The following is a 21873-nucleotide window of genomic DNA, read 5'->3' on the forward strand; positions in this document are numbered from 1 at the left end:
ATTGTAATCATTCACAGCACTATCATCAGTATTGAAAAAGAAGAGACTTACAATTAAAAAGTCTCACAAAGTAAGAGAAATCATAGACACTTATGAATCAGATGATCTCACTTATTTCAATCTTTTCATAATTATAAGAAAAGAATGAGAAGCAATGAAGAAATCAGATGAACATCATACTTCAATAAGTGATAAGACTGTAGCTGATTGTATGATAACACATCACAGACAGCAGATGCAATATGATAAAGAGCAGTCTCAGAGCAGCAGACTTGTATGTGAGTCAGATTACAGAAGAAAAAGAAATTCAGAGTTGAATTCAACTGTTTACATTAGTTTAATCACAGAGATCACAGAGAATAAACTATCTGAAACATTTATAAATATATAAGATCAAGTCATCTCAATCTCTGAAGACACTCAGAGATTGAGCAAGATTAGTTTTGATAAGCTATTCACTGTAGTGATCTGAGCAGGTGAAGAGAGACAGTATAATATGTAAGACAGAATTATAAAAAGTTGAAAGCTGCTGAACCTAGTCACTGAATACTGTATTATATAGAGATTGCATAAGAGTAGTGACTAGCAGATAGAGAAAAAGTGTAAGAAAAGAAATGATGAATTAATCATCAACTGTAAGAATCAGCTATAAAAGACAAATGTTATCATACACATCTCATTCATTTTCATACATCACATGTTTAATCTATTTTCAATATCATGTCATCTGAAAAACATCAAAAACAAAGGAAATCTCAAAACTCAAGATCTGTAAGAGATTTGAGAGCTGCAAGCTGCTCTTACAATAACACTGTGCATGTCTCTGATTTCTCTACCACTCTGTGTATGATATTAATGTCATTTATCACAAGATTGACTGGAATGTCAATATAGAAATACACATGTGTATGCATAGAGAAATTGAAGAAGAGTGTAAGACCTGCAGAACCAGGAGTCAAGAAAGAGAGAATAGAGGCAGAAGAAACAGAAGAGAGAGGCACAGAATCAGATAAATGACAGAAGTCACTTGAGACTAAACACTTATAATCTGATATGCATACAATCTTCTCTGCAGAAAAGAGAGAGAAAGCAATAGAAGAAGCTTGAAGATGAGAGAGAGTAGTCTCAGTGATATTATTATCTTCAATGAGAATGGTCTCTGATATCAGAGTAACTAAGAATCATTGTTAGTATATGAAAATTGTAAAAGTAGAGATAACAATTACTGAACAAACATCTGCTGATCTTAGAATTGTATGTGTAATTACAACACATATGAGGCTTCTCAGAAAGAGAGAGAGAGATATAAGAGAATACAGAAAGCAGAATGCAGTGTGTGAACAGCTCATTCTTATAACAATATCTTAGACAAGGTATATAAGTCTTATGTCTGCAGATGTAAAAGAGTATAACATCTGTATTTCTGTTCTTGAAAACATGAATATCTTTTGCCTGCATTACAAAGTTGAATGACAGATACTAGAGAATAGACTGATACAGATCTATCATTCTGAAAAAATTTATCAGAGTGAATATCTCTGTGATATTGAACTTTACAGTTATAAAAAGTTTCTTGATATCTGTGAATATCATGACTTCATATATAGTAAAACTCATAACAATTTCTTCTAAGAACAGAAAAATCAGTGTTAGAAAGAAAAAGATAAAAAAGAAAAAGACTTATAATCTCAATACTATTAAGAGAGAGAGTGATTCTCTGAGATAAATGAATAATTATTTCATCATGAATATTTAAAATGAATATAATAATCAGTATCTGCAACTGAACTTCAGATAGTTATATTATACACTATCTTTGTATAATAGATTGTTCTAGAGATCAGTAAGAAGAATGAAAGTATATATACTAAGAAATATAATTTATCAAGTCTATACAACATCTTCTTGAAACAGGGAGAGCTGATAACAAAGGCAGAGATGATAAAACCAGAGAAAGCAGAAGTAGTGAGAGTGAGAGTCACAGAAACAGAGGTAGCAGAAGTGAGAGAATCAGATACAGAGACAGATGTAGAAGTTTAAGAGAGAGTGACAGAGAAAGAAACAGAAGAGACAGAGAGAAATACAGAAGACTCAGTTATATATAACACAGACAATTTCTTCATTATTATATTTTTCAGATTCTCAATCAATAATTCAATATTAAGTTCACTATCATCAGTGAATGTGAATCTGTCAACATGTGAAGATTCTATATAAATAAAAATAAACATATCAGCATCTGTGTTCATGCAAAATTATGTCAGAAAATACAATCAGAAACTCACTGAGAAGAAGAAACAGTCAAGAGTGTATAAGAAGATAAAGAAGATGTGTTATTCATAGTAGTACATTCTGACAATTATTAGAAGATAAACAAGTTCTGATTATATACATTTCATAACATATTACACTTACTGCTAACAAACTGTCTGATATGAGCACTACAATGACACTTGTTGTGAGAACAGAGAGTCATTGTCAGAAATATATACAATATGATAGATGAACAGATAGAAAGAGTTGAACAGAAGAAGAGATAGAAATCTTGAATAATAATGACATTTAATAATGAGAATGATGAAGAAGATAATTGAAGAATGAGAAAAGTTAGTTATTATTATTATTATTATTATTATTATTCTTCCATTATACTCATATGCAAGCGGAGCTTATGATGAGTCCTTGCGTGATGTTAAATACAGGTCAAGTGTTGGTTATACAGGAGGAAATACAGGTGTTGAGACCACGCTAAGATAACAAGAACATAGGAAATACAAAGGAGTGACAATTAGATACATGCAATAATAACTTCCCAGCCCAGGAACATAGAGCGATTTATTGGAGCGATTTGTACACCTCTGTATTTATTAGGAACCTGAGGTGCTTGAGTTCCGGATTTAATGTATCCCCTGCGGGTTTCGAACCCACGCGCCTTGGTTTCCCACGCCAAGGCGCTACCGGGTGGCCGCATTAACCATTCAGCCACCGGGGGAGAAAAGTTAGTGAATAAGTAATGTAATATAGTGAAAGTTTCTTTGTGAGAGTGTACATAGAATACTAGCTGAATCAGAAATAGATCACATAATTGTGAAATGCTAGTGACAAGCTAATCTGTATAAAGCTAGAGTGTATAATATAATCACATGAGTATGACTGAATCTGATGAGAGAGAATGTAGTTCAGAAGAACATACAACTGTCAGATAATAACACAGCTGCTTTCAAACTACTAGTATATGTGTACAAGTGTAAAGGGGCCATAGCAGTTGCTAATTAATTTAGCATACAATATTACAATATATAAGAAGCCGGCGTACGTCTGTAATCGTACGCTGGCTTAAGCAATCTTTGAATCACAGTGTAAAGAGATAATCAGTAATAGAAAAGATATAATAAGAGAAGATTACAATATCTAAGTTCTCTAAGTATGATATTGAAGACAGACAGCTGTAGAAGTAATAGAATATTATAAAGAAATAAATTAATCAAGACTTAAGAGACTGATTTTATAAGCAGTGAACACAGACTTTTAATACATTATTCATTCTTGAGAATCTATGAGAGATAATTAATTAGATATATTATCTATTCAAGAATTTGTACAGAGTAGATTATTAATTAGATATATTATCTATTCAAGAATCTGTACAGAGTAGATAGTTAATAAGATATGTAATCTATTATTCAAGAATCTGTACAGAGTAGATGTAGACTACTGAGATAAAAGAGCTCAGTCATTACTAGCACTGCTGATAGAAGAGTCAATTAACTTCTGAAACTCTCAACAGTAGATGATATTATGAGATGATTAATCCATTGTATTCATGTAGGAAGAGCTAGCTATATATATATTACATATGAGATCACGTGTAGGCGGAGCGGTCGCTATGGCAACGCCACTAGGGCGGATGCTACAGATATGATTGTGCAATGTCACGGGATTGCGCTTCGCTTAATTCTACACCAATCAGTGGGCTGTATTCATGCCAAGAACCTCAAAAAGGAAATTCTCCACTTTTAATGACCAGGGTTTTCATCATATATTTGCTTCGCTTCGCTCCGCAAATTATAACTAACTGAATAAGGAAGGCTGTACAGCACTAATTACATGCGCATACTACATCTGAATTCGTGCAGAAACATCGCATGTACAGATCCACCTGTGTGATAGTGGCGTTAATTAAAAACACCACTGAACACTAATTTACGTGACGTTAAACCATATAAGGAAGGCCATTACTGCGAAAGGTGCTTGCAGGATCCCTCTATTATTATTAATTATTATTGCTTACGCAGTACAGCGTACGGAGTACTCCGTACTTGGCTCATAAACCTATTATTATTATTAGGCCACTGTGGCACAAGAGCTCAATCCCCACTAGCGCCATGGTGGTAAAGAGGGGACGACGAATCACTCAATCCAATCCCTCCAACAGATTTAATGCAGAGCGAGGGGAGGGGCCTGGGGGCTGCAAGAAGATTATTGATTTCATACTGTGCATATACGGATCTGTAAGATTTCCGGATTTTTACATTTTGATCAATGGAATTTCAATCACTGAGCCTGCCTAGTACAATTCAGTAGGGGTGCGCCTATCAAAAAGAATAGGTGTAGTATAAAAATCCCTAACCTATATTAATAAATTTAACTTCATTAATTTGATAATTAAATGGTTATTGTGGGGGGTTAATAACATCGAATTTGTCTACGCCGTACAAGGGTCCGACCACCGACCAGGGAACGTTGGGTTCTGCCTGGCTGAGAGGGGTTGGTTAAATATCCCGCCAGAGGCCCGACCGCCGTCTCCCCCCCAAAACAAAGACCGACTTAGCTGCCGGATTCCGTCTTAATCAACCAACTGCTCACATTGCCAACAACTCGCAACTGCATATCTACCAGCCTAGCCTACCTATCCACCGTTTTAGCCACAAACGACTTCTGACGTGAACCCTTCAACACTCACGCTTCACAACATCCAAGACCCTTCCGAGACTCCTCCTGTTGCTGAACTGAGAATGTCATCTCACATTGCTGAAATTGAAGACCTGCGTCGTCGTCTTGAAGAAGAAAGGCGAGGACGCGAGCAAGAAAAGGTACGAGCTGATAGAAATGAGCATGAGAGAACGCAAGAAAAGGAACGAGCTGATAGAGAAAAGCGTGAGAGAGCGCAAGAGAAGGAACGAGCTGATAGAAATGAGCATGAGAGAACGCAAGAAAAGGAACGAGCTGATAGAGAAAAGCGTGAGAGAGCGCAAGAGAAGGAACGAGCTGATAGAAATGAGCGTGAGAGAGCGCAAGAGAAGGAACGAGCTGATAGAAATGAGCGTGAGAGAGCGCAAGAGAAGGAACGAGCTGATAGAGAAGAGCGTGGGAGGATGCGACTGGAAGCAGATCAATCACCAACGGCGTTCTTGGTGTATCTTCAGCATGTCAAGGAAAAACTGCTTTCTACCTTTTCAGTTGAGCCTGATCCTACCAAAACATCCTCGGGCTCTGTTACGAATGTCCATGGGAAATACTATCCGCAGCAACTCCGCAAATGGGCTGACTTTAACAAAAACCATAATCGCATGTTCAATCAGTTTACTGAAGTGTTTTCCAATGATCCGCTTTTTCCCCCCAAGACAGATGTACAGGGGGTTAGTCGAGACCTTTCTCCAGGATCAAGAAAGGACGAACAAGATATTCGGCCATTTGTTCGCAGTTCTATGGAGAAACCTGCCGAGCGTCTGGTTCAGGCATATCTAAGGCAGATCAAAGATACACGGACGGCTAATTTCTTGTTTCAGAATAATGCCTACAGTCTTTCCAGCAAGCATATTACAGACCTGACAGATGCCGATGCGATTGAAAACCAAGACGCAGTCCCTCCTAGCAAGAAGAGATCCGTCGAGCGAGATGTCAGAGGAGTCCCGGATCGCTGGGGCATTCGTGGACTTCCCAGTGGAGATGAGCTCACAGTCTTTGTGGGAGAATACAAGGCTGCACACAAGCTACCCTCTAGCGCGTTCGATCGCGTCTTTTCGTCTACGGGCGAGAGTCTCTTCTTCGACACACTGAAGCGACTCTCCTTACCGTTTGTTGATACAAACAAAGAAGAGCGCGTAGTAGCGCAAGTGCTCTGTCAAACTTTCGACTATATGATTAATGCTGGCCTTCTATATGGATATGTTACATCTGGGCAGGCTCTAGTTTTTTTGATGCTTGAGAAAAGTGACCCGCAGATCCTATATTATCACGTTAGCGCTGTACCAGACTGCGTCGACGACTCTCTTCTCAATGACTTTGATGTACGATATGGCCCCGTTTCTCAGCTCTCGACATTCGTGATGTTATCACTGGAATCAGCGCCGCAATCTCCCCAATGGATAGAAAATGCCAAATCCCAGCTCTATCAGTGGCCGATCTTACCTGAAAATCTGATCTTGAGAAGTCGATCACTGCGTCCCGAAACAGCACCCAGTAGCAGTAGCGATGAGGAACTTGAAGATAAAAAAGATGGCAGTTACCGACCTGGACGCCAACCTCGCAATCAACAACCTCATTCGCAGTCAACAGATCGTACCGAAACGCAGCGACGTCAGTCATCAAGGACTCAGCACAGATCTCAAGAGCCAACTCTTTCATATTGCACACAAGCCTGCCTTGTTGGGCTTTCACAGGGGCACCCTCTTGATCAATTCTGCCCCAACTTTTCCATTCACCAACGGGGAACATCTTCTCACAACCATCTTATTTCGAAGGAAAAGCTCTGCATTCTTGTCAACAACCAGCTTGCTCGCAATCTTGACGAAAACTGCAAATGCCTTGATACAATGGGAATGTTTGGTGCAGTGGGCGTGCTTTTCAAGATTACCCTAACTAACTATGGCTACACTTTTGTCGCTAAAGGTGTACAGGCTGTGGATGAAAAGGCGATTTTAAATGAAGCAAATGTTTACGCCCATCTGTGGAAACTGCAAGGGGTGACAATACCTGTGCACCTTGGCAATATCAAGCTTTTGCAGACATATCCTCTTGTCAGCACTGCCACGGTCACATCTATGATGCTCATGTCATGGGCTGGCAATAGTCTACACTCTGAGGACTACAAGTCCGATGTGGACATTGAAGCTCAGAAGCAGCAATCTATCGCGGAGTTAAGTGCTGCAGGTCTTGTACACTATGACTTGCGGCGGGCCAATATGGGTTGGAATCAGGAGCGACAGCGTGTCATGGTATTTGATTTTGACCAGTCCTCGATTCAACCTTCACTTTCCGGGAGAAAGAGAGTGGGCGATGGTGGAGCTAGCTCTGGATTAGCAATGAAACGGACAAGAGTCGATAGAGACAACGCGGACGTTGTTTTTGATGAATATTAATGTTACCTTTTACTCGGGACTGTTATAAGGCGCTACCACCTTTGCGTCGCCGCGCCAGCCTACCAGCAGGGTGCTTAGAAACCAAAAGGCCCGTACACGAACATGTCCGCACCCACCTTTGCCCTTGCCACTGCAGCTCTTCAAGCCGAGGGAAATGGAAGAAAATCGACAGAATATGTCGAGCGACGAGATCGATTGCTGCATGATCTCCCCAAGGTGCAGGGTTTCGGCGGGTTTCTTGGTGGACACGATACCTACCAGCTTTCTTTTAGCTCGTTTTCCGTCCAAGCCTGCTCGTGAGGAGGGCGTCCCAGACGATAATGCCATCGCGACAGCCATTTTCCATGTTTTAGCGATGAAATCAAAATCCTCGTGCGTTATCGTGGCATGGAAACTGAGTGCTTGGGAAGTCTCAGAATTACAATCAGCAGTAAGGAGGGGCGATTGATTGATATTTTGTCGCAAATCCAAGTGGTGCTTGAAGTAGCCTAGTCCCCCTGAGAACCAACTGTGTAAAGCTTCACAGGGTGATCATCTTACCTTCTTTTTTTTTTTTTTTTTCTCTCTTTTGTTAGACATTTGTACTTCGTAACCTGCCAGACAACGTTGTATGACATTGAAATATGTATCTATGAGTGAACAATCATGTCAACATATAATATCACTTACCTCAATCTCCCATTATTTGGATTTTATTCCTTTGAAAACTAATCAATGGCTTTGGAGAATTCTACATGAACAATGAATATATTGATTGTCATTCATTGCACAACTGAACTTATGAAACTGGCACCTGCGATGTGGGCTCCATGAAACACTGTCCAAGAGACCTTTCTACAACAACTCTGCAAAAAACTGCACTCTAAGTCATTGGGGCAAAATAAACAAAACCAGCATCATGAATGTGCTACGGTTATTTGTTATTTCCTTCGCTTCTTTATCCTATCCTAAGAGACATTAGGGCTTTGATTAACTAAAAAACTCCGCTTGCTGCAGTTTACTCTCCAAGGTAACCAACTACGCCAGTTTGCGTTACTATTCATTATTGACTAAACGCAGGAACCAACACATACCTCATCGGCCAAGGCCATGAACGTCTCCTCATAGACACAGGTGAAGGCCGTGCGATATGGAGCGAAAACCTGAAGGCCACACTAGAAAGTGAAAAGGCCACTATAAAAACGGCTCTCTTAACCCCTGGCACCCTGATCACATTCGGGGTGTGCTAGATCTGCTGAAGATCTGCCCTCGTGTGAAGATACACAAGAACCAACCAGATGTGGACGGGTAGTTGAATATCGAGGGCGGGTAGGTATTTAAAGTCGAGGGCGCAACCTTCAGAGCATATAGTACCCCGGGCCATACGAACGATCACATGGTATTCATGCTTGCTGAGGAAGATGCCTTGTTTACGGGGGACAGTATGCTTCAAACCATTTCCTTATATTCCCCCGTCTCCCCTTCCTCTCTCTAACTATATCTTAATTAACTTGCTATGGTATACAATAAATATTTAAACTCACATGCCACAATTTACCTACCCTCCCAGACGTCCTCGGCGACGGCACATCCCGTCTTCGAAGATCTAGAAGTATACCTATCATCTCTCGAAAAGATGCAATATTTTTTGCTCCGCCCGTGCCTATCTGGGCCATGGAGCCGTGATAGAAGATGGAAATTCCAAAATAACCGAGTACATCCAGCACCGGCAGCAGCGGGAAGACGAAGTGTTGCAAGTGTTAACATTCGGTTTGCTAATGTCTGAGAGCGACGGACCACCTCTGCCAGTTAAGAGTGAGGAACTTCGAAGCTGGACGCCAATGGAACTGGTGAAAGTCATATATCATGATGTCCCGGAGAATTTAAATGTTCCGGCTTCGCATGGGGTGCTTCTGGTTCTGAAAAAGTTGGATGGGGAACGGAAGGTTGTGAGGGTGGAGAATGATGGGGCAGGGGATCGGTTTAAGATAGTTCTATAATGCTATGAACGCCGGCTCATCTGTTTAGCGCATCGACTTTGAATATGATAAGCGTTTAAAATGTGTGACATGCACAATATTGTTGGACATATAATTCAGAAATTACGAAAGATTACATTGAGAACATACCCCCACCTCTGTAGCCAAACATAAAAAAAGATATTATTGCTAATATGTCCCTTGTACAAAAACCAGATAAGAAACCCAAAGCCCAACTCGTCATTAACATATATCATCTGGCGAATCCAAATTCTCACCCTAAAGTTTCCAACCATTCACCAATAACCAAGAAGATAGTACGATTTATCGGCCCTCTACCCCCTCCAAAAAGGATTCCCCTAGCTTGAGTTACTCGACGAAGAATCCCGCCGCTTCACCTTTGGCTTAATATGTAGAACCGGCTGAATATGTACTTCCTGTGGTAGTTGTGGTGGTGTATACACTGCCTGGGGCGCAATGACAATGTTAACCGGTTTTCGCCCGGGCACGGTATTCGTCAGGCTGGCTGGTGGCGTATTTGCGACGGGCAGTTGATAGGGGTCGGTGCTACCTACACCGTTACTTGGGTGATGAATATTAGCAAGCATGTTGGGTGCCGTGTTTGGTGTCACCATATTCGGACTCATGCTAGGGTCCCCATTCGAGGAGATATTTGGGGCAGTATTGGGATCTGAGCTAGGGGTCATGTACTGGGTTGTATTCGGTGCCATGTTGGGGGACACATTTTGAGGGACAGTTTGCTGATGGAGCGGCGAGTTTATTCGAATGGGAGGCTGTTGTTGCAGTTGTTGCTGCCATGGGAGTTGCTGGTTTGTCCGAGGAGTAGGAGAGTGGGGTGAGTGGGGTACTTGTAACGGCTGCTGTTGCTGATACTCATTATATTCTTGGGATTGGTGGTTCTGATGTTGTTGCTGCTGCTGAAGGTTATGCTGGTATTGTTGCTGATCTGTCTCTTGCTGCTGTTGGAACTCGGAATAGATTTGCTGATCCGGTTGGGATGGTGGTTGGAATTGGGGCATTGGCTGCTGTTGGGACTCCGTAAAACCTTGGGTTTGCTGAGGCTGGGGTTGCTGTTGGGGATAGGGATAAGTGGAGAGGTCGGGGGGTATAAACGGCTGTCCATACGATGGCTTCCGAACCGAATGCTGCGATAGACCACCTTGCAGCAGAGTAGGTTGTGTCACGGCTGGCAGCGTTGGGTTAGGCGTTGGAATTGACGTCTCCATTGGTGGAGGCTGTGCTGGTTGTTGGTTAACGTACGTGGTACGTGAAGGGCTACGTCGCGGAGGAATGACAGGATGATCCAGGCATTGCGCACACCAACCGTCCTGGCCGCGGAGGGCTTCAGTGATGCCTAGGGTCAAGAGGCAAACAGTAATTCTAAGCGCAACAGCGAACCGTTTTGTTGAGCAGCCGTAGCAGAGTTCGTTGCAGATGACGGCGCGCGCAGCGACATATTCATCGTTGGTGTAGGGTGACTGTTGCTGTTGCTGTTGCTGTTGCTGTTGCTGGTATGGGTCCTGGTACGCCATGGTAGGGGATGCTTGGGAATGAAGTTAATGGAAGACTCCCTGTGACACCAAAAAGGCACACTGATGCTTGACGTGGAGCGTCGCCGCGTATCAAAGATCAAGCACTCTCCTACTAAATATTTGGTATGTCACGAAATGCGCAAAAGTTGAAAAATTAAAACTGGGGGAACATGGTTCTAACATTGGGAAATGGTCAATCCACTACTGAGAAGCAACAAAAATGCATTGCTGAGCATCGCGGGCTCTATTAAGCTTCAAGCCCAACACTTGTTGACGAGCTGCTCCCATGGCGATCGTGCGATTGAGCCTCACCGCGCGGTGAGCCTTAAAAAGAAAACATGTGGTTAGGCACAAAAAGCCATATTATTGGGAATGAGTATCTCATGGAGCACAAGGATGTCATCTCTCATTCGTTTGGCGTTTCGACAAGGGTTGAAGCTGGGTCGAATCATCCAATGGCACATGCACAAGGATAGAAAGATTCCGGGCATCACCAACGATGGATGCGCTGGTTGGCAGAAGATGTCCGGAATGTCGAGGCCATCACTCTCTCTGTCGTTGAGCCACTTCGGTAGACGGACTCGTCTTACTGGATTTCACGGTTGAGCCTCAACGTTCGCGGGAGCCGAGGCTTTCTTGGTGGCGGTTCTTGGGCAATCTGGGCCTGCGCCTCCAGCGAGGTCTGTGGCAGCCCGTCAAGACGTTCACCACTGCGATATTCCTAGTTCTATTTCAAAGGAGTTGCAGCTCTTGGGATGTCCAATAATAATTATGCGGCATTATGCGGCATGTTTCTCCGATTTCTCGTCACGCGGAAATAACAACGTAGCCTCAACCTAAAACAATAATAAACAAGAAGATAATGACTGATCATAAAATCACAGTGGATAACGCCCCGCCTGGTTTATTTTTCTGCAGGTGTTGCCGGCAATTGGTGAGCATGAGGCTCACCACTAAATTCGTAAGGCCCAGCTAGATGTGGCGCTGGGGGAGGCTGAATAGGACCCAGTACTGGCTTAAGCTCCAAAAATTTCTGCTCGACCAGTCGCTGAATTTCCCCTTCATTGATAAACCAGCTCCTTTGTCGGCCAAACAGAAGGACAGTTGCAAAGATCACCAGGAGGCCGACGGCCGCTCCACCAACTGCACCTCCAAGCATATCGGTGGTGACACCTCGTCCATCATTGGATTTGGACCCTTTCACTAGTCAGTCAGGGCATACTAAGAAGGTGAGCATGCCAGATTTGCTTACCACCGTCACCAGGGTTGTTTTGGCTTCCCGGACCTCCACCACTATTCCCATCACCACCATTACCAGCGCCTCCACCACCTCCCCCATTGTTTGGAGGAGGTTTACCAGGACAGGGAATGTTCGGATTCAGGCCATCGTCATTCAGATTCAAGATTGTAAAATAATCAGAATAAACAGTAGGCTGCCCTTCGCGGACGGCAATTAGATAATCACAGCCGCTGCTGGGCGCATTCGGCAACGTTTTGGCAGAAAGAGCACGAAGGAATTTGTCATCACGACTTCGCCAGAAGTAAGAGCCGTTATTGGGAGTATTACCTGTAGGGTTCGAGTTAAAATAAGTAAAGATATAAGTTGTAAAGATCCAAAAAAAAAAAAAAAAAAAAAAAAAAAGTGGGCAAAATTGTCCCCAATTCGCCAAAAGCAGGCGGATAAAGCTGCGCGCGTTAGGACAATATATTGGCCGACAAACAAAGGGAAAGGGGAAAACGCACTGGTAATTGTATGAACCATGGTGAGATTATGCGGGTGCCCTTTTCGAAGATCGATACTGACTGAGTCTTCGGAAGAGGCAGACTGCCAGCGAATGTCGAGGTCAATCCCGGTGGTTATCCCATCGCCGCTTTGGGGGTAGATGATTTTTGACGTGTCGGCACGTTTGGAGGAGGAAACGCCCGAGACAAGCGTGCTTGCAATGGCGAGGAACAGCGCAACAAGCGAAAGAGGAGGAAACATCGTCGCTGCATATGAAGATCAACTGAACAAACAGCTCAGTTCTCTTCAGCCAAGAGACAGAACGTGGACAAATATCCCTCGAAATGGTGGCCGCGATTCAAGAAAAGGGGAAACATCGCGACGGGAGGAGTGCGCTTCTGGTGCCAAGTGCCCTTGACGTGACCCCAAGGCATACCTACTTTCAAGGTTTCCACCGCTTGGAATCTTACTGAAAGTGGCGCGAGCTCGTATTCATCTGCCGTCTGGGAGCCAAGGGAATTGAATCCCCCACCAACGGCGTCAGGAATGAGACGGATCGCAGCCCTTTGAAAAGCTTGAATGAATAACACATTTGCTTCCAACGCAGGCATGGATGTGGTCGGCAGATATCTCCCTATATTTCCATAATTCTCTCTGCCTCGTTGCCGTTTCCAAAGAATGTCTCGTTGCCTCAATGTTTAGACGGTGGGTTTCTCACCTGGTAATTAAATACACCATCAAGGACAAAAAAAAAAAAAAGAAAGAAAGAAAGAAAGAAAGAAAGAAAGGTACACCTTGCCAATCATCTTATAAATGTACTACGAAATATTCTGACATTGGGAGCAGTCGCATTGCAAATTCTTCACTTAACAATACCACTATAAAGATACCGAGCTGCAGTTAGTCGGTATATCGTGAGACAGAACTTGAGCATTGCCGCCAGTTACTTGACGTAAAGATTTTATGCTGACTGTAAAGGGTTCTGTCAGGCCTTCCTAAAGGGAAATTTTCCAGCATATACACATAGTTATTTCAAACTCCTGAAATATAGTGCAATTTGCAATGGAGAGGAGGTTTAAATCTCCTGCATGGATGTTTCCTTGCCATTGGGACCCTCGCCCAAACCCAGGACAAGCAGACCTAGAACTCATCAGGGAGCAATATAATATACCCGGACTGGCAGCCGCAAGATCGAGTGACTCCGTGGTAATAAAGGATGCCGTTGGAGTCCGGAAGGTAGATGACCACACTGACCTCGAGACAACCGACATCTTTCACCTTGGTTCGAACACACAAAAGCCATGACGGGAACGCTCATAGAAATGCTTGTTGACAGGGGATGTCTGAACTGGGATCTCACGCTGCCTCAAGCATTGCCCGAGCTTGCTCCTATTATGTCAAGGGGTCATCTGAAAACCACAATCGGCATACTCGGCGCTCCTCGCACGGGCATCCAAGAGGACCTGCTGACAGACGCGGCGTTTTTCGAAAAGTGATATTATTCACCCTGCTTGGCGGGCGGCTTCTTATGGTCAAGCGCATTCTGAATAAAGACCCCGCTGGTGTGCAGGGTGAATTTTTCTATGGGAATACGAACTACGTTATTCTTGGCCGAATTATTGAGAAATTCACGGCAACGGTGCCTCCTGGGAGGAAATAGTTACGGATCAGCTATTCAAGCCCTTGGGGATACAATGTCGCTTTGGGAGCCTGCCAGAATCCAGCATCGTATCCGTCGATAACCTATGGGGCCACATGGTCTACCGTTCTTCAGATTCCCCAAATCCAATCGGAGGCCCGCTAATTAGACGCGATACCCCACCAGCTTTATCTCCTGCTGTCAACATTCCAGACACTGCAGGCTGAGAACCTTGTTTTCTGGAACCCCAAGTTTAAAGGGTGGAGGTGCAGGCGATTCGTCTAAAGCTAAATCTTGTAAAGGCAGTCACAACTCTTATAGCTATCGAACAACGTCTCTAGAGGGTAACCATTCAGCAATGGCGCATGCGCAGCGAGAATCTCCACTTCTGAACGGGGACATCGTCGCTTGAAAAGCGATTGAGGGTTGAATTAAGGACTTGAGGCTTTAACTATGTCAAGTAATGCTTTTGAGGAGTAATTCTTTTGCCAAACCGTTTACAATACTCTGAAGAATTTCTTTGCTTCCCAACAATTCAGCAGTGCAGGGCATGTTTGATGTCAACCACCACTTTCCCCCAGGACCCAGATTGAGTATCTGGTACAGAATAAGCTTAAAATTATACAAATCTTATTTATTTATAGGCTCGCGCACGGGCCACACCACGTGGCAACACATGACCGCGTTTTGCCAAATGCTTGCCGCCGCAAACACGACGCACCTTTCACTATCTTTACCCTCCACCCCGCAAACAGAGAGTACGCGTTCCTCGATAGCACCGACTTTTCCATGGGTTGGATAGGCCTGGGGGCCTTGGTTGTATCGGTCTCCTTTTTACTATTCAAACATCCCCTGGGGTCCTGGAATTTTGCACATTTACACGAATGGCTTCGAAATAGACGCGGCGCATCGCCCAATACAGTGACGAACATTCGTTCATCACCGACGGCACTACCTCCATCACCTCCTGAGTCTACATCTATATTGGACAGAGAGGGATCTAAAGCTGACGAGCACCGAACAGATCCTATATCAGATGACTCGACCCCAAAAGCGACCCCGGTTCAACTCCCATTAATAGACGTACCGACCTTGAATTTAGAAAGCCCTGCTGTTGTCGAAGAACGACCAAACATCTCGTTAAATTCTAACAACAATACGACCCTCTCTCAGAACTGCTCCCCGTTATTGGATTCTCCTATTAAGCCTTCGTCATCCCCCGTAGCCAAGAATGATTCTACTAGAAATACCCTTATGGGCCCGCCACCCCTACCGACACTAAAAGGTCAGAGGCAAACTGCATCCAGCTCAATACCCAACTCTGGCTCCATGCTACCTCCTCCACGGCCTTCTTTAAATGTCCCACTCCGTCCTCCGCCATCCGCAGCCTCCTCCCTCCGCGCCCCCCGACCACGAGGCCTCACATCTAGCACACTTGCTCCGGTGCATGTCCAAGGCAAACTACAGCCCTCTCGTCAAGTAGTACTTGAGCCAGGCCACTCACCCCTCGACTGGGCTGCATTAACCTCCAACCCCAACCACAAGCTACGAGGGGATAACCTTCCACCGACACTCATCCGCGTAACACCGTCGATGTTGAAGGCGCACAATGGAAGGAAAGGGCGAGACGCATGGACATCATACATGGGTAAAGTCTACAATATAACTCCGTACCTACCGTTCCATCCCGGAGGAAAGGGGGAGCTACTTCGCGGCGCGGGGAAGAATTCCGAGAAGCTTTTTGCAGAGATTCATCCGTGGGTTAATTGGGATGGGATGCTTGCGGAGTGTATGGTTGGAATACTAGTTAGCGAGGACTATAATGCGAGCGGAGATGGGAGTCTAGAAGAGATGGATTGATTGCACGACAGCACTGCTACGAGATATGTTTGTTTTAATAAATACCTTTGTAGATTAGATGGTTCCGGGAATTTGGTTATACCCTATTTGTTTTAACTGGAGTTTTCTTGCTGAGCTATTCGTACGTTTATTACGCATATTCAGCTATACATCTATTGCATACAGGTAGAGGCATTTGGCCAGTCACAATCGACAGAGAATATCCATGTCCTTGCTTTTAGAATCCATAACTGGTGTCACAAACCAAAGAGAAAATAGCCCTTAAGGAGTTGTCACACCCGGCTCTAAACCCGGCGGGCGGACATCCCACCAAACCCGTACCGTTTCCAGTAAGCAACTCCTCCTCCCAGCGCAAGAACAACCAGAAACCACAGGAACAAACCACCACGACTACTACTTCCGGCGCCAGCGTCTACAGAAATGCGTAAAAAATCCGCAGAATAAGCATTCGCCTTGCTGGTGTTTTTATCCGCACGGTAGGTATGGTGTAAAAGAGGGGGGGAGATGTTGTGGGACGGGTAGAAAGAAGGACGGGCAGAAAGCGGACGGCCAAAAAGAAGAAGAACATACTTCAAAGCTCATCCTTTGCCGTACCTTGGATGTTCACCAGCTCCGTCTCAAAGATCAAGGTGGCCCTGCCTGGGATGGGTCCGACGCTGCGGTCACCGTAGGCCAGTCCGGGGGGAATGGTGAGTTTGCGCTTATCGCCAACGCACATGTCAAGGAGGCCTTGGTCCCATCTAGACAGAGAAGCACACAGATTAGCTACCGTTTTGTTTTAAAAAAGTACAGCAAGTTGGGAAGGGAAAAAGGAAAGATTTAAACAAAACGGAATACACACCCCTTGATCACTTGCCCCTTGCCAACGGTAAACACCAAGGGCTGGCCGCGGTCGTAGCTGGCGTCGAACTGGGAGCCATCTGAGGCTAAGGTGCCGCGATAGTGCATTGAGACGACATCACCAACTGTGGTGCGGCGCTCGCATTCGACGGTATGTGTCTTCTCGATTTTGAGTCCGCTCTCTTCGGCGACGACGAAGGTGGTGAGGGAAAAGAGGGAGAGGGAGAGAAACGTGACGAGGGATTGGACACGCATTGCATTCGTTATTATTATTTTCTTTATCTTTATGATTGGTTACGTCTCCAGGCGGTGGGTGGTATTGAAAGCTGTAGCTATCGTTGAAGCCCCGGAGTTGGGTTGATGCACAGAATAGTTACTGCGGACCTAAATATTTAGCGTGCGGACTTACAGCCTACGTGTAAGTTACAGTACTAACATCCGCCCTCGTTTGGAGTACTCTATGATTAACTATGATAGAGTCTTGCTACGATAGTGATCAGCATAAATTATTAGCCGCTCGAACAATATAGTTCGCCATGCTCATGACATGATTCTAAGCACTCTATCTTAACACAGTCAGAACCCCATTGGCAATGACGAGCCTAGGCATCACCATCAGGCAGCACCCCTTTCCATGTTGCCGGCAGCATGACCTTATAACCATGCATCCATCCCATTATGCCCAATCTCTCTATCCACCCTTCCCACCGAGTTGATTCGTGAAATAAACTTCTATCTCAAACTAGGAGATCTCATTAGTTTCTCCCAAACAGCACGCGTCTTCTATAACATAGCCATTCCAAGAATCCATAAAGCTGCTGTCAAGCATGTCTATCGCAATAAAGATATACTGTATCTTCGCCCCATAGCAAGAGGTGGTTTTGTCAAAGCACATCAAACAGTTCTCGAATGGGCAGCCAAAAGAGGGCTCGCACGCCTCGCAGATACCCTGTTGAAGCAGGCTCCGGAGAAAACGTTCTCGTTTCTAAACTACAGATATTCGCTCCAGTTAGCTACCGAGCAAGGCTTGAAGTCAACTGTGGAACTACTGTTTGAAAAAGTCAGGTGGCCGTTTACAGGCGGACAGGGATGGAAAAATCCCCTTTCACAAAGCTGCCTGTACAAGCCACTTTCCAGTCGTGAAGTATCTCCTGGAACTAGGCGTTGATGCCGCCGCTCTTCAACGCCGCGGATACAATGCCATGGATATGGTCGCTGCACGAGGAGACATGGAAATGGCGCGCTTGTTGGTGGATGCGGGGGTTGCTGTCTCGCAAGGAGACTCACCCTTTGGGCGTTCATCGATCCACTACGCGGCCGCCGGGGGGCATAAGGAGATGGTAGAATTTCTTATGAAAGAGGGGGCAGATATTTCGACTATCGATGTGCATCGACGGACTGTGCTCTTCAATACTACGGTGCCGGACATTTACGATAGTACTTCTGGCTCGGTAATTGCTATTCCAGCACCCAGTGGAGGCAACGCTGAGGTGGTAAAGTTATTTGCTTCTTTAGGTGTTGATCCGTCTCTACTCGATGTGAGAGGCATGTCTATACTCCACGCACTATGCGAGAAGGGCTATACTACAGAGCTCAAAGCGCTTCTTGATAGCGGCGTCGTCGACATCGCCATCCAACACTTGGCAGGATTCACGGCACTCCACCACGCTGTTTACTCGGGCCACAGGGAAGTCGTGGATATTCTTCTTGCCGCTGGAGCTGAACTCAACGTTATAGATTCTAATGGGCGGTCCTTAGTCCATGTTGGAGCGATTGCTGGCCAACATGAGCTACTAGAGTATCTCCTGTCAAAGGGGATTGACCGTGCCCTCTGTGATCACAATGGATGGACAGCATTGCACCACGCAGCGTGTGAGGCTAATCAAGAAACATTTGATATTCTCCTCCGAGCGAACGGCAACCAGTTCTCGCTGCCCCAGAGCACAACAAACCCCCTGATCTTGCACAGAGCGGTGGAGAAAGGTAACGTTCAAGTTATTCAGCAACTCATCAGCGCAGGCGCAAGCTCTTCCTCCGATCGAAATGGCGTGTATCCGCTCGACCTCGCTGTCAGTGCAGGCCATGTACATATTGTTGAACTCCTCCTGAAACACGGCGCGGACCCCAATATAGCAGCAGACGAAGAGCGTTATCATGCTCTTCACCGTGCCGTTGATTCTGGGCATGAAGAGATCGTCCAGCTTCTTCTGGACAATGGCGCGAATCCACTCCTACGTGACTGTGCTGGCGAGATGGCGATCCATGGCGCTTGTACTATAGGCCACCTCGGGATTTTAAATCGTCTCTTTGATGACGCAGGTGCGGATATCAACGCCACAGATCCAGGTCCCTTGACGCCCCTCCATATCGCCGTCGAAGCAAGGAAAATTGATATCGCAGCCGCACTTATTAGCAAGGGTGCCGACTTAAAACCCTCATGAGGGTCACTCAGGCGAGACACCGCTCCATATTGCTGCAAACGACCGGAACACTGATGCTGTTTTGCTACTCATGGAAACGGGCGCAGACCCCTTTGCAACCAATGAATATGACGAATCACGCTTGGATAACGTCAGGTCGACTGTCGAGCAGATTGAGGGGCCCCACCCAGGGCTTCAAATTGATAGCCCTGAAGCGGCATACTTGTATATTCGACAATATTACGGCTAATACTGAATACTTCCGGCTTGCACTCGAGGAACCACTCGCAGCCTTCAACAGCTAACTTCATTTTCCATGGCGGCAACGATGATATATCTATCATATTTAACACTTTGCAATAACATTCGTATCGCCGGATACTAAGCTCTATATCCGTAAAATTCAAAGCTGGATTTTAATCACAAAGCAATAAGATAACGTTTTAACCATCGGAAAGAATGGTCGCGTAGCCTATCATCATATCAATCATAGCAAGGAGTTTTACCAGCGGTAATCTTCAGACAATGAATGTAGACAAATTTGATAGACATCCATATAATTTACTTTAGCAAATTGTATAATTCCTGTGAGGTTACCGCAAGAAATAGAACTGGCATAAGGAGGAACTCCAGTATCAAAATTGCTGTAAACGACTAGCTACAACTTCGTGGTTACGGTTTCATTTCCTTATCTACAAGATAATAGTCGAAGGGCTGGTATTATACCAATAAACTACAGCAGAATCGGGAGCTCAAATTTGAAAGTAAAAACGTATTATCTCACAAAAAAAGGGTTATTTGTTTCCAACTGTCCAGTGCAAAAACCATCTACCGATCTCACCATCAGAGAAAGCCCTAATAAGAGCAACGTATTGCAAGGAGAAGAATAAAAAGGCCAAAACCCTAAGTACTTCATTTCACCTCCTCCATGTTAGCGCACGAAGTCTTTCGAACAAACCATCACTACAAAAGGAATCACGCAGCGCAATTGTGGCATGTGGCAGGTCGTATATCACCCTGAAAATAAGTGGGAAATCTATAGTACACTAACCTCTATGCAAAGAAAGGAACAAAGTCTTCTTCAGTCTAATTCAACAACGCCCGGGGAGCACAACAGAGAAAAGTCAGGGCTGAGAGCCTCATCACTGCAGTGAGGCCAAACAAAGCGACAATAACAAGCAAGGTAATGTACATGTACATGTACATGTACTATATCGACCAAGAAAAACACGCAGCGCACGGAGATCTGCGATTGGATGCCTTGACAAGGCAAGACTAAATGACAGAGTAGAACAGGCAAACAGTGAAATGTTAGTCAAAAACAATAAAGGAAAATGGTCATCCGGGGTGTATCACCAGGTTTCCGGGGGTTTTTGGTGGGAGTCCAGTTTGGGGTAGGAGGATATCTATGAAGTATTATTCCCTTGTTGAGCGGGGGACCAGGACGGGTGAAGATATCGTGTTGCATCATTCGCCTCGTTCCATCCCATCCTCCACTCGGCCTTTGCTGCCTCTGTTGCCCATCAATCATCCTTCAATTTTCTTTGTTATGGCTTGTTTTTTCCCTGCCTGCTTTGCTTCAACATGGATCTCGGGGCTGCCGTCTAATCCCTGAAATCCACAGACATGATACAACCTCTTCTCTTTCTTTCTTTCTGTCTTCCTTCCAAGCCACATTCTCTTTTAGGTTCGTTACCTGATTCATCTGGTAATATCTAGCTAAAGCCGTTAGGCAGAGGGAGGTGAATAATTCGATGCCTTGGGCTCAGACTCCCCAGACTCTCATTCTTGTCCACACCGAGGCGAAGCGTCCAGGAGAAGCGGTGAACAAAAGGTGGGAGGGAGGAAACGAAGTGAATCGGTGAGGAGAAAGAAAGAGAGTCAAGAAGCGGAATAACAAACAAGCGGAAACACACGCGTTAAAGAAGTCCAGCAGGTCAGAACTGACAGCTCATCAGCCCGCTGTGACAGGTGCCACGTCCAACAGCCCTTGCGCTACGAGGACGGCGGGGGAGCAGCTCTTGATTTGGGCATGCAAGGAGACTGAACTATCTAATCGCCCAACGTTCGGTTGGGGTGGGCTACAAAGAAGTGCCTAAATAGTTCAAGGAAAGCTGGTCAAACAAGGCCAGCAATCAGAGTGCGGGATGGGTCTTAGCTGACTAGAAATCTAGAAATGGAGGGTTCAACAGACGTCAGTCACATCAGGACGGGTCCCTGCATTGGGTTCCGAAGCACATAACTTCTCGTGCAGCAGAGTGCAGATCTGAGCCTGGAGAGAGCGTGTTTTTGTTGAGGGGAGTTTTTATTGTGGATCATCCCCTTGACCATGAAAAGATGCGCTTGACCACTTCCTGGAGATATTCCTCGTGGATAAGTCGGTGTTTGCTAAGTATAGTTACCCTATTTTATCCACTCAAGCACTCGAGCACGCCAATGACATTGTTCCTATTAAATCATCTACATAATTTCGGGAGATGGCGGCCAGAGAATATCCATTAAGATGGTGAGTTGAATCG

The 21873-nt window shown here is 44.9% G+C and overlaps 9 protein-coding genes across 12 annotated transcripts; 6 read left to right on the forward strand and 3 right to left on the reverse strand.

Moving 5' to 3' along the window:
• Nucleotides 1-4100: 4100 nt before the first annotated feature.
• BDCG_07391 lies at nt 4101-7361 on the forward strand (the record flags this gene model as incomplete). Of its 2 annotated transcripts, XM_045423185.1 has the most annotated exons (3): nt 4101-4511; nt 4572-5093; nt 5157-7361. In XM_045423185.1, exons 2-3 carry the CDS (start codon nt 5016-5018, stop codon nt 7359-7361), a joined length of 2283 nt encoding a protein of 760 aa, XP_045282111.1. In that variant the 5' UTR covers nt 4101-4511; nt 4572-5015. The 2 variants fall into 2 exon arrangements, with proteins under 2 accessions (XP_045282111.1, XP_045278633.1); XM_045423184.1 differs by lacking the exon at nt 4101-4511 and having other exon boundaries at nt 4572-7361.
• Nucleotides 7362-7463: 102 nt separating this feature from the next.
• On the forward strand, nt 7464-7809 carry BDCG_17513 (uncharacterized protein; the record flags this gene model as incomplete). The annotated part of the gene is made up of 2 exons (XM_045426625.1): nt 7464-7602; nt 7634-7809. The coding sequence occupies 2 exons, from the start codon at nt 7464-7466 to the stop codon at nt 7807-7809; spliced, it is 315 nt and encodes a 104-aa protein (XP_045282112.1).
• Nucleotides 7810-8461: 652 nt separating this feature from the next.
• BDCG_07393 lies at nt 8462-11662 on the reverse strand. 2 transcript variants are annotated; one of them, XM_045423187.1, is made up of 2 exons: nt 11054-11662; nt 9081-10984 (listed from the first exon to the last, which is right to left on the reverse strand). In XM_045423187.1, the coding sequence occupies exon 2, from the start codon at nt 10870-10872 to the stop codon at nt 9679-9681; it is 1194 nt and encodes a 397-aa protein (XP_045282114.1). In that variant the 5' UTR covers nt 10873-10984; nt 11054-11662; the 3' UTR covers nt 9081-9678. The 2 variants fall into 2 exon arrangements, with proteins under 2 accessions (XP_045278634.1, XP_045282114.1); XM_045423186.1 differs by having other exon boundaries at nt 8462-11662.
• On the forward strand, nt 9119-9340 carry BDCG_17514 (uncharacterized protein; the record flags this gene model as incomplete). Its single annotated transcript, XM_045426626.1, has 1 exon — nt 9119-9340. The coding sequence occupies one exon, from the start codon at nt 9119-9121 to the stop codon at nt 9338-9340; it is 222 nt and encodes a 73-aa protein (XP_045282113.1).
• Nucleotides 11663-11776: 114 nt separating the features above from the next.
• Nucleotides 11777-13296, reverse strand: BDCG_07394 (uncharacterized protein; the record flags this gene model as incomplete). The annotated part of the gene is made up of 4 exons (XM_045423188.1): nt 13032-13296; nt 12616-12861; nt 12125-12439; nt 11777-12075 (listed from the first exon to the last, which is right to left on the reverse strand). Exons 1-4 carry the CDS (start codon nt 13204-13206, stop codon nt 11777-11779), a joined length of 1035 nt encoding a protein of 344 aa, XP_045278635.1. The 5' UTR covers nt 13207-13296.
• A 600-nt stretch (nt 13297-13896) lies between these two features.
• BDCG_07395 (uncharacterized protein) lies at nt 13897-14091 on the forward strand (the record flags this gene model as incomplete). Its single annotated transcript, XM_045423189.1, has 1 exon — nt 13897-14091. One exon carries the CDS (start codon nt 13897-13899, stop codon nt 14089-14091), a length of 195 nt encoding a protein of 64 aa, XP_045278636.1.
• A 733-nt stretch (nt 14092-14824) lies between these two features.
• Nucleotides 14825-16360, forward strand: BDCG_07396 (heme/steroid binding protein). The gene has a single exon (XM_045423190.1). It carries the CDS (start codon nt 15024-15026, stop codon nt 16092-16094), a length of 1071 nt encoding a protein of 356 aa, XP_045278637.1. The 5' UTR covers nt 14825-15023; the 3' UTR covers nt 16095-16360.
• On the reverse strand, nt 16031-17381 carry BDCG_07397. 2 transcript variants are annotated; one of them, XM_045423192.1, is made up of 3 exons: nt 16936-17381; nt 16665-16834; nt 16031-16506 (listed from the first exon to the last, which is right to left on the reverse strand). In XM_045423192.1, exons 1-2 carry the CDS (start codon nt 17187-17189, stop codon nt 16666-16668), a joined length of 423 nt encoding a protein of 140 aa, XP_045278638.1. In that variant the 5' UTR covers nt 17190-17381; the 3' UTR covers nt 16031-16506; nt 16665. The 2 variants fall into 2 exon arrangements, with proteins under 2 accessions (XP_045278638.1, XP_045282115.1); XM_045423191.1 differs by having other exon boundaries at nt 16085-16506; nt 16689-16834; nt 16936-17356.
• BDCG_07398 (ankyrin repeat-containing protein) lies at nt 17232-20126 on the forward strand. The gene is made up of 2 exons (XM_045423193.1): nt 17232-17352; nt 17414-20126. The coding sequence occupies exon 2, from the start codon at nt 18137-18139 to the stop codon at nt 19373-19375; it is 1239 nt and encodes a 412-aa protein (XP_045278639.1). The 5' UTR covers nt 17232-17352; nt 17414-18136; the 3' UTR covers nt 19376-20126.
• Nucleotides 20127-21873: the final 1747 nt, after the last annotated feature.

Source organism: Blastomyces dermatitidis, assembly GCF_000003525.1.
Source record: "Blastomyces dermatitidis ER-3 genomic scaffold supercont1.8, whole genome shotgun sequence".
Taxonomy (NCBI): domain Eukaryota; kingdom Fungi; phylum Ascomycota; class Eurotiomycetes; order Onygenales; family Ajellomycetaceae; genus Blastomyces; species Blastomyces dermatitidis.

What these genes read in the sequence shown, in the direction of transcription:
- BDCG_07396 (XM_045423190.1), top strand. Translation starts at nt 15,024, where the DNA reads ATGGGTTGGATAGGCCTGGGGGCCTTGGTTGTATCGGTCTCCTTTTTA.
- BDCG_07397 (XM_045423191.1), bottom strand. Translation starts at nt 17,189, where the DNA reads ATGCGTGTCCAATCCCTCGTCACGTTTCTCTCCCTCTCCCTCTTTTCC. An exon ending in AAGGGGCAAGTGATCAAGGG is followed by an intron (nt 16,835 to 16,935) that starts GTGTGTATTCCG and finishes TTCTCTGTCTAG; the next exon opens with ATGGGACCAAGGCCTCCTTG. An exon ending in GGAGCTGGTGAACATCCAAG is followed by an intron (nt 16,507 to 16,688) that starts GTACGGCAAAGG and finishes GCATTTCTGTAG; the next exon opens with ACGCTGGCGCCGGAAGTAGT.
- BDCG_07398 (XM_045423193.1), top strand. Translation starts at nt 18,137, where the DNA reads ATGGATATGGTCGCTGCACGAGGAGACATGGAAATGGCGCGCTTGTTG.
- BDCG_07393 (XM_045423186.1), bottom strand. Translation starts at nt 10,872, where the DNA reads ATGGCGTACCAGGACCCATACCAGCAACAGCAACAGCAACAGCAACAG.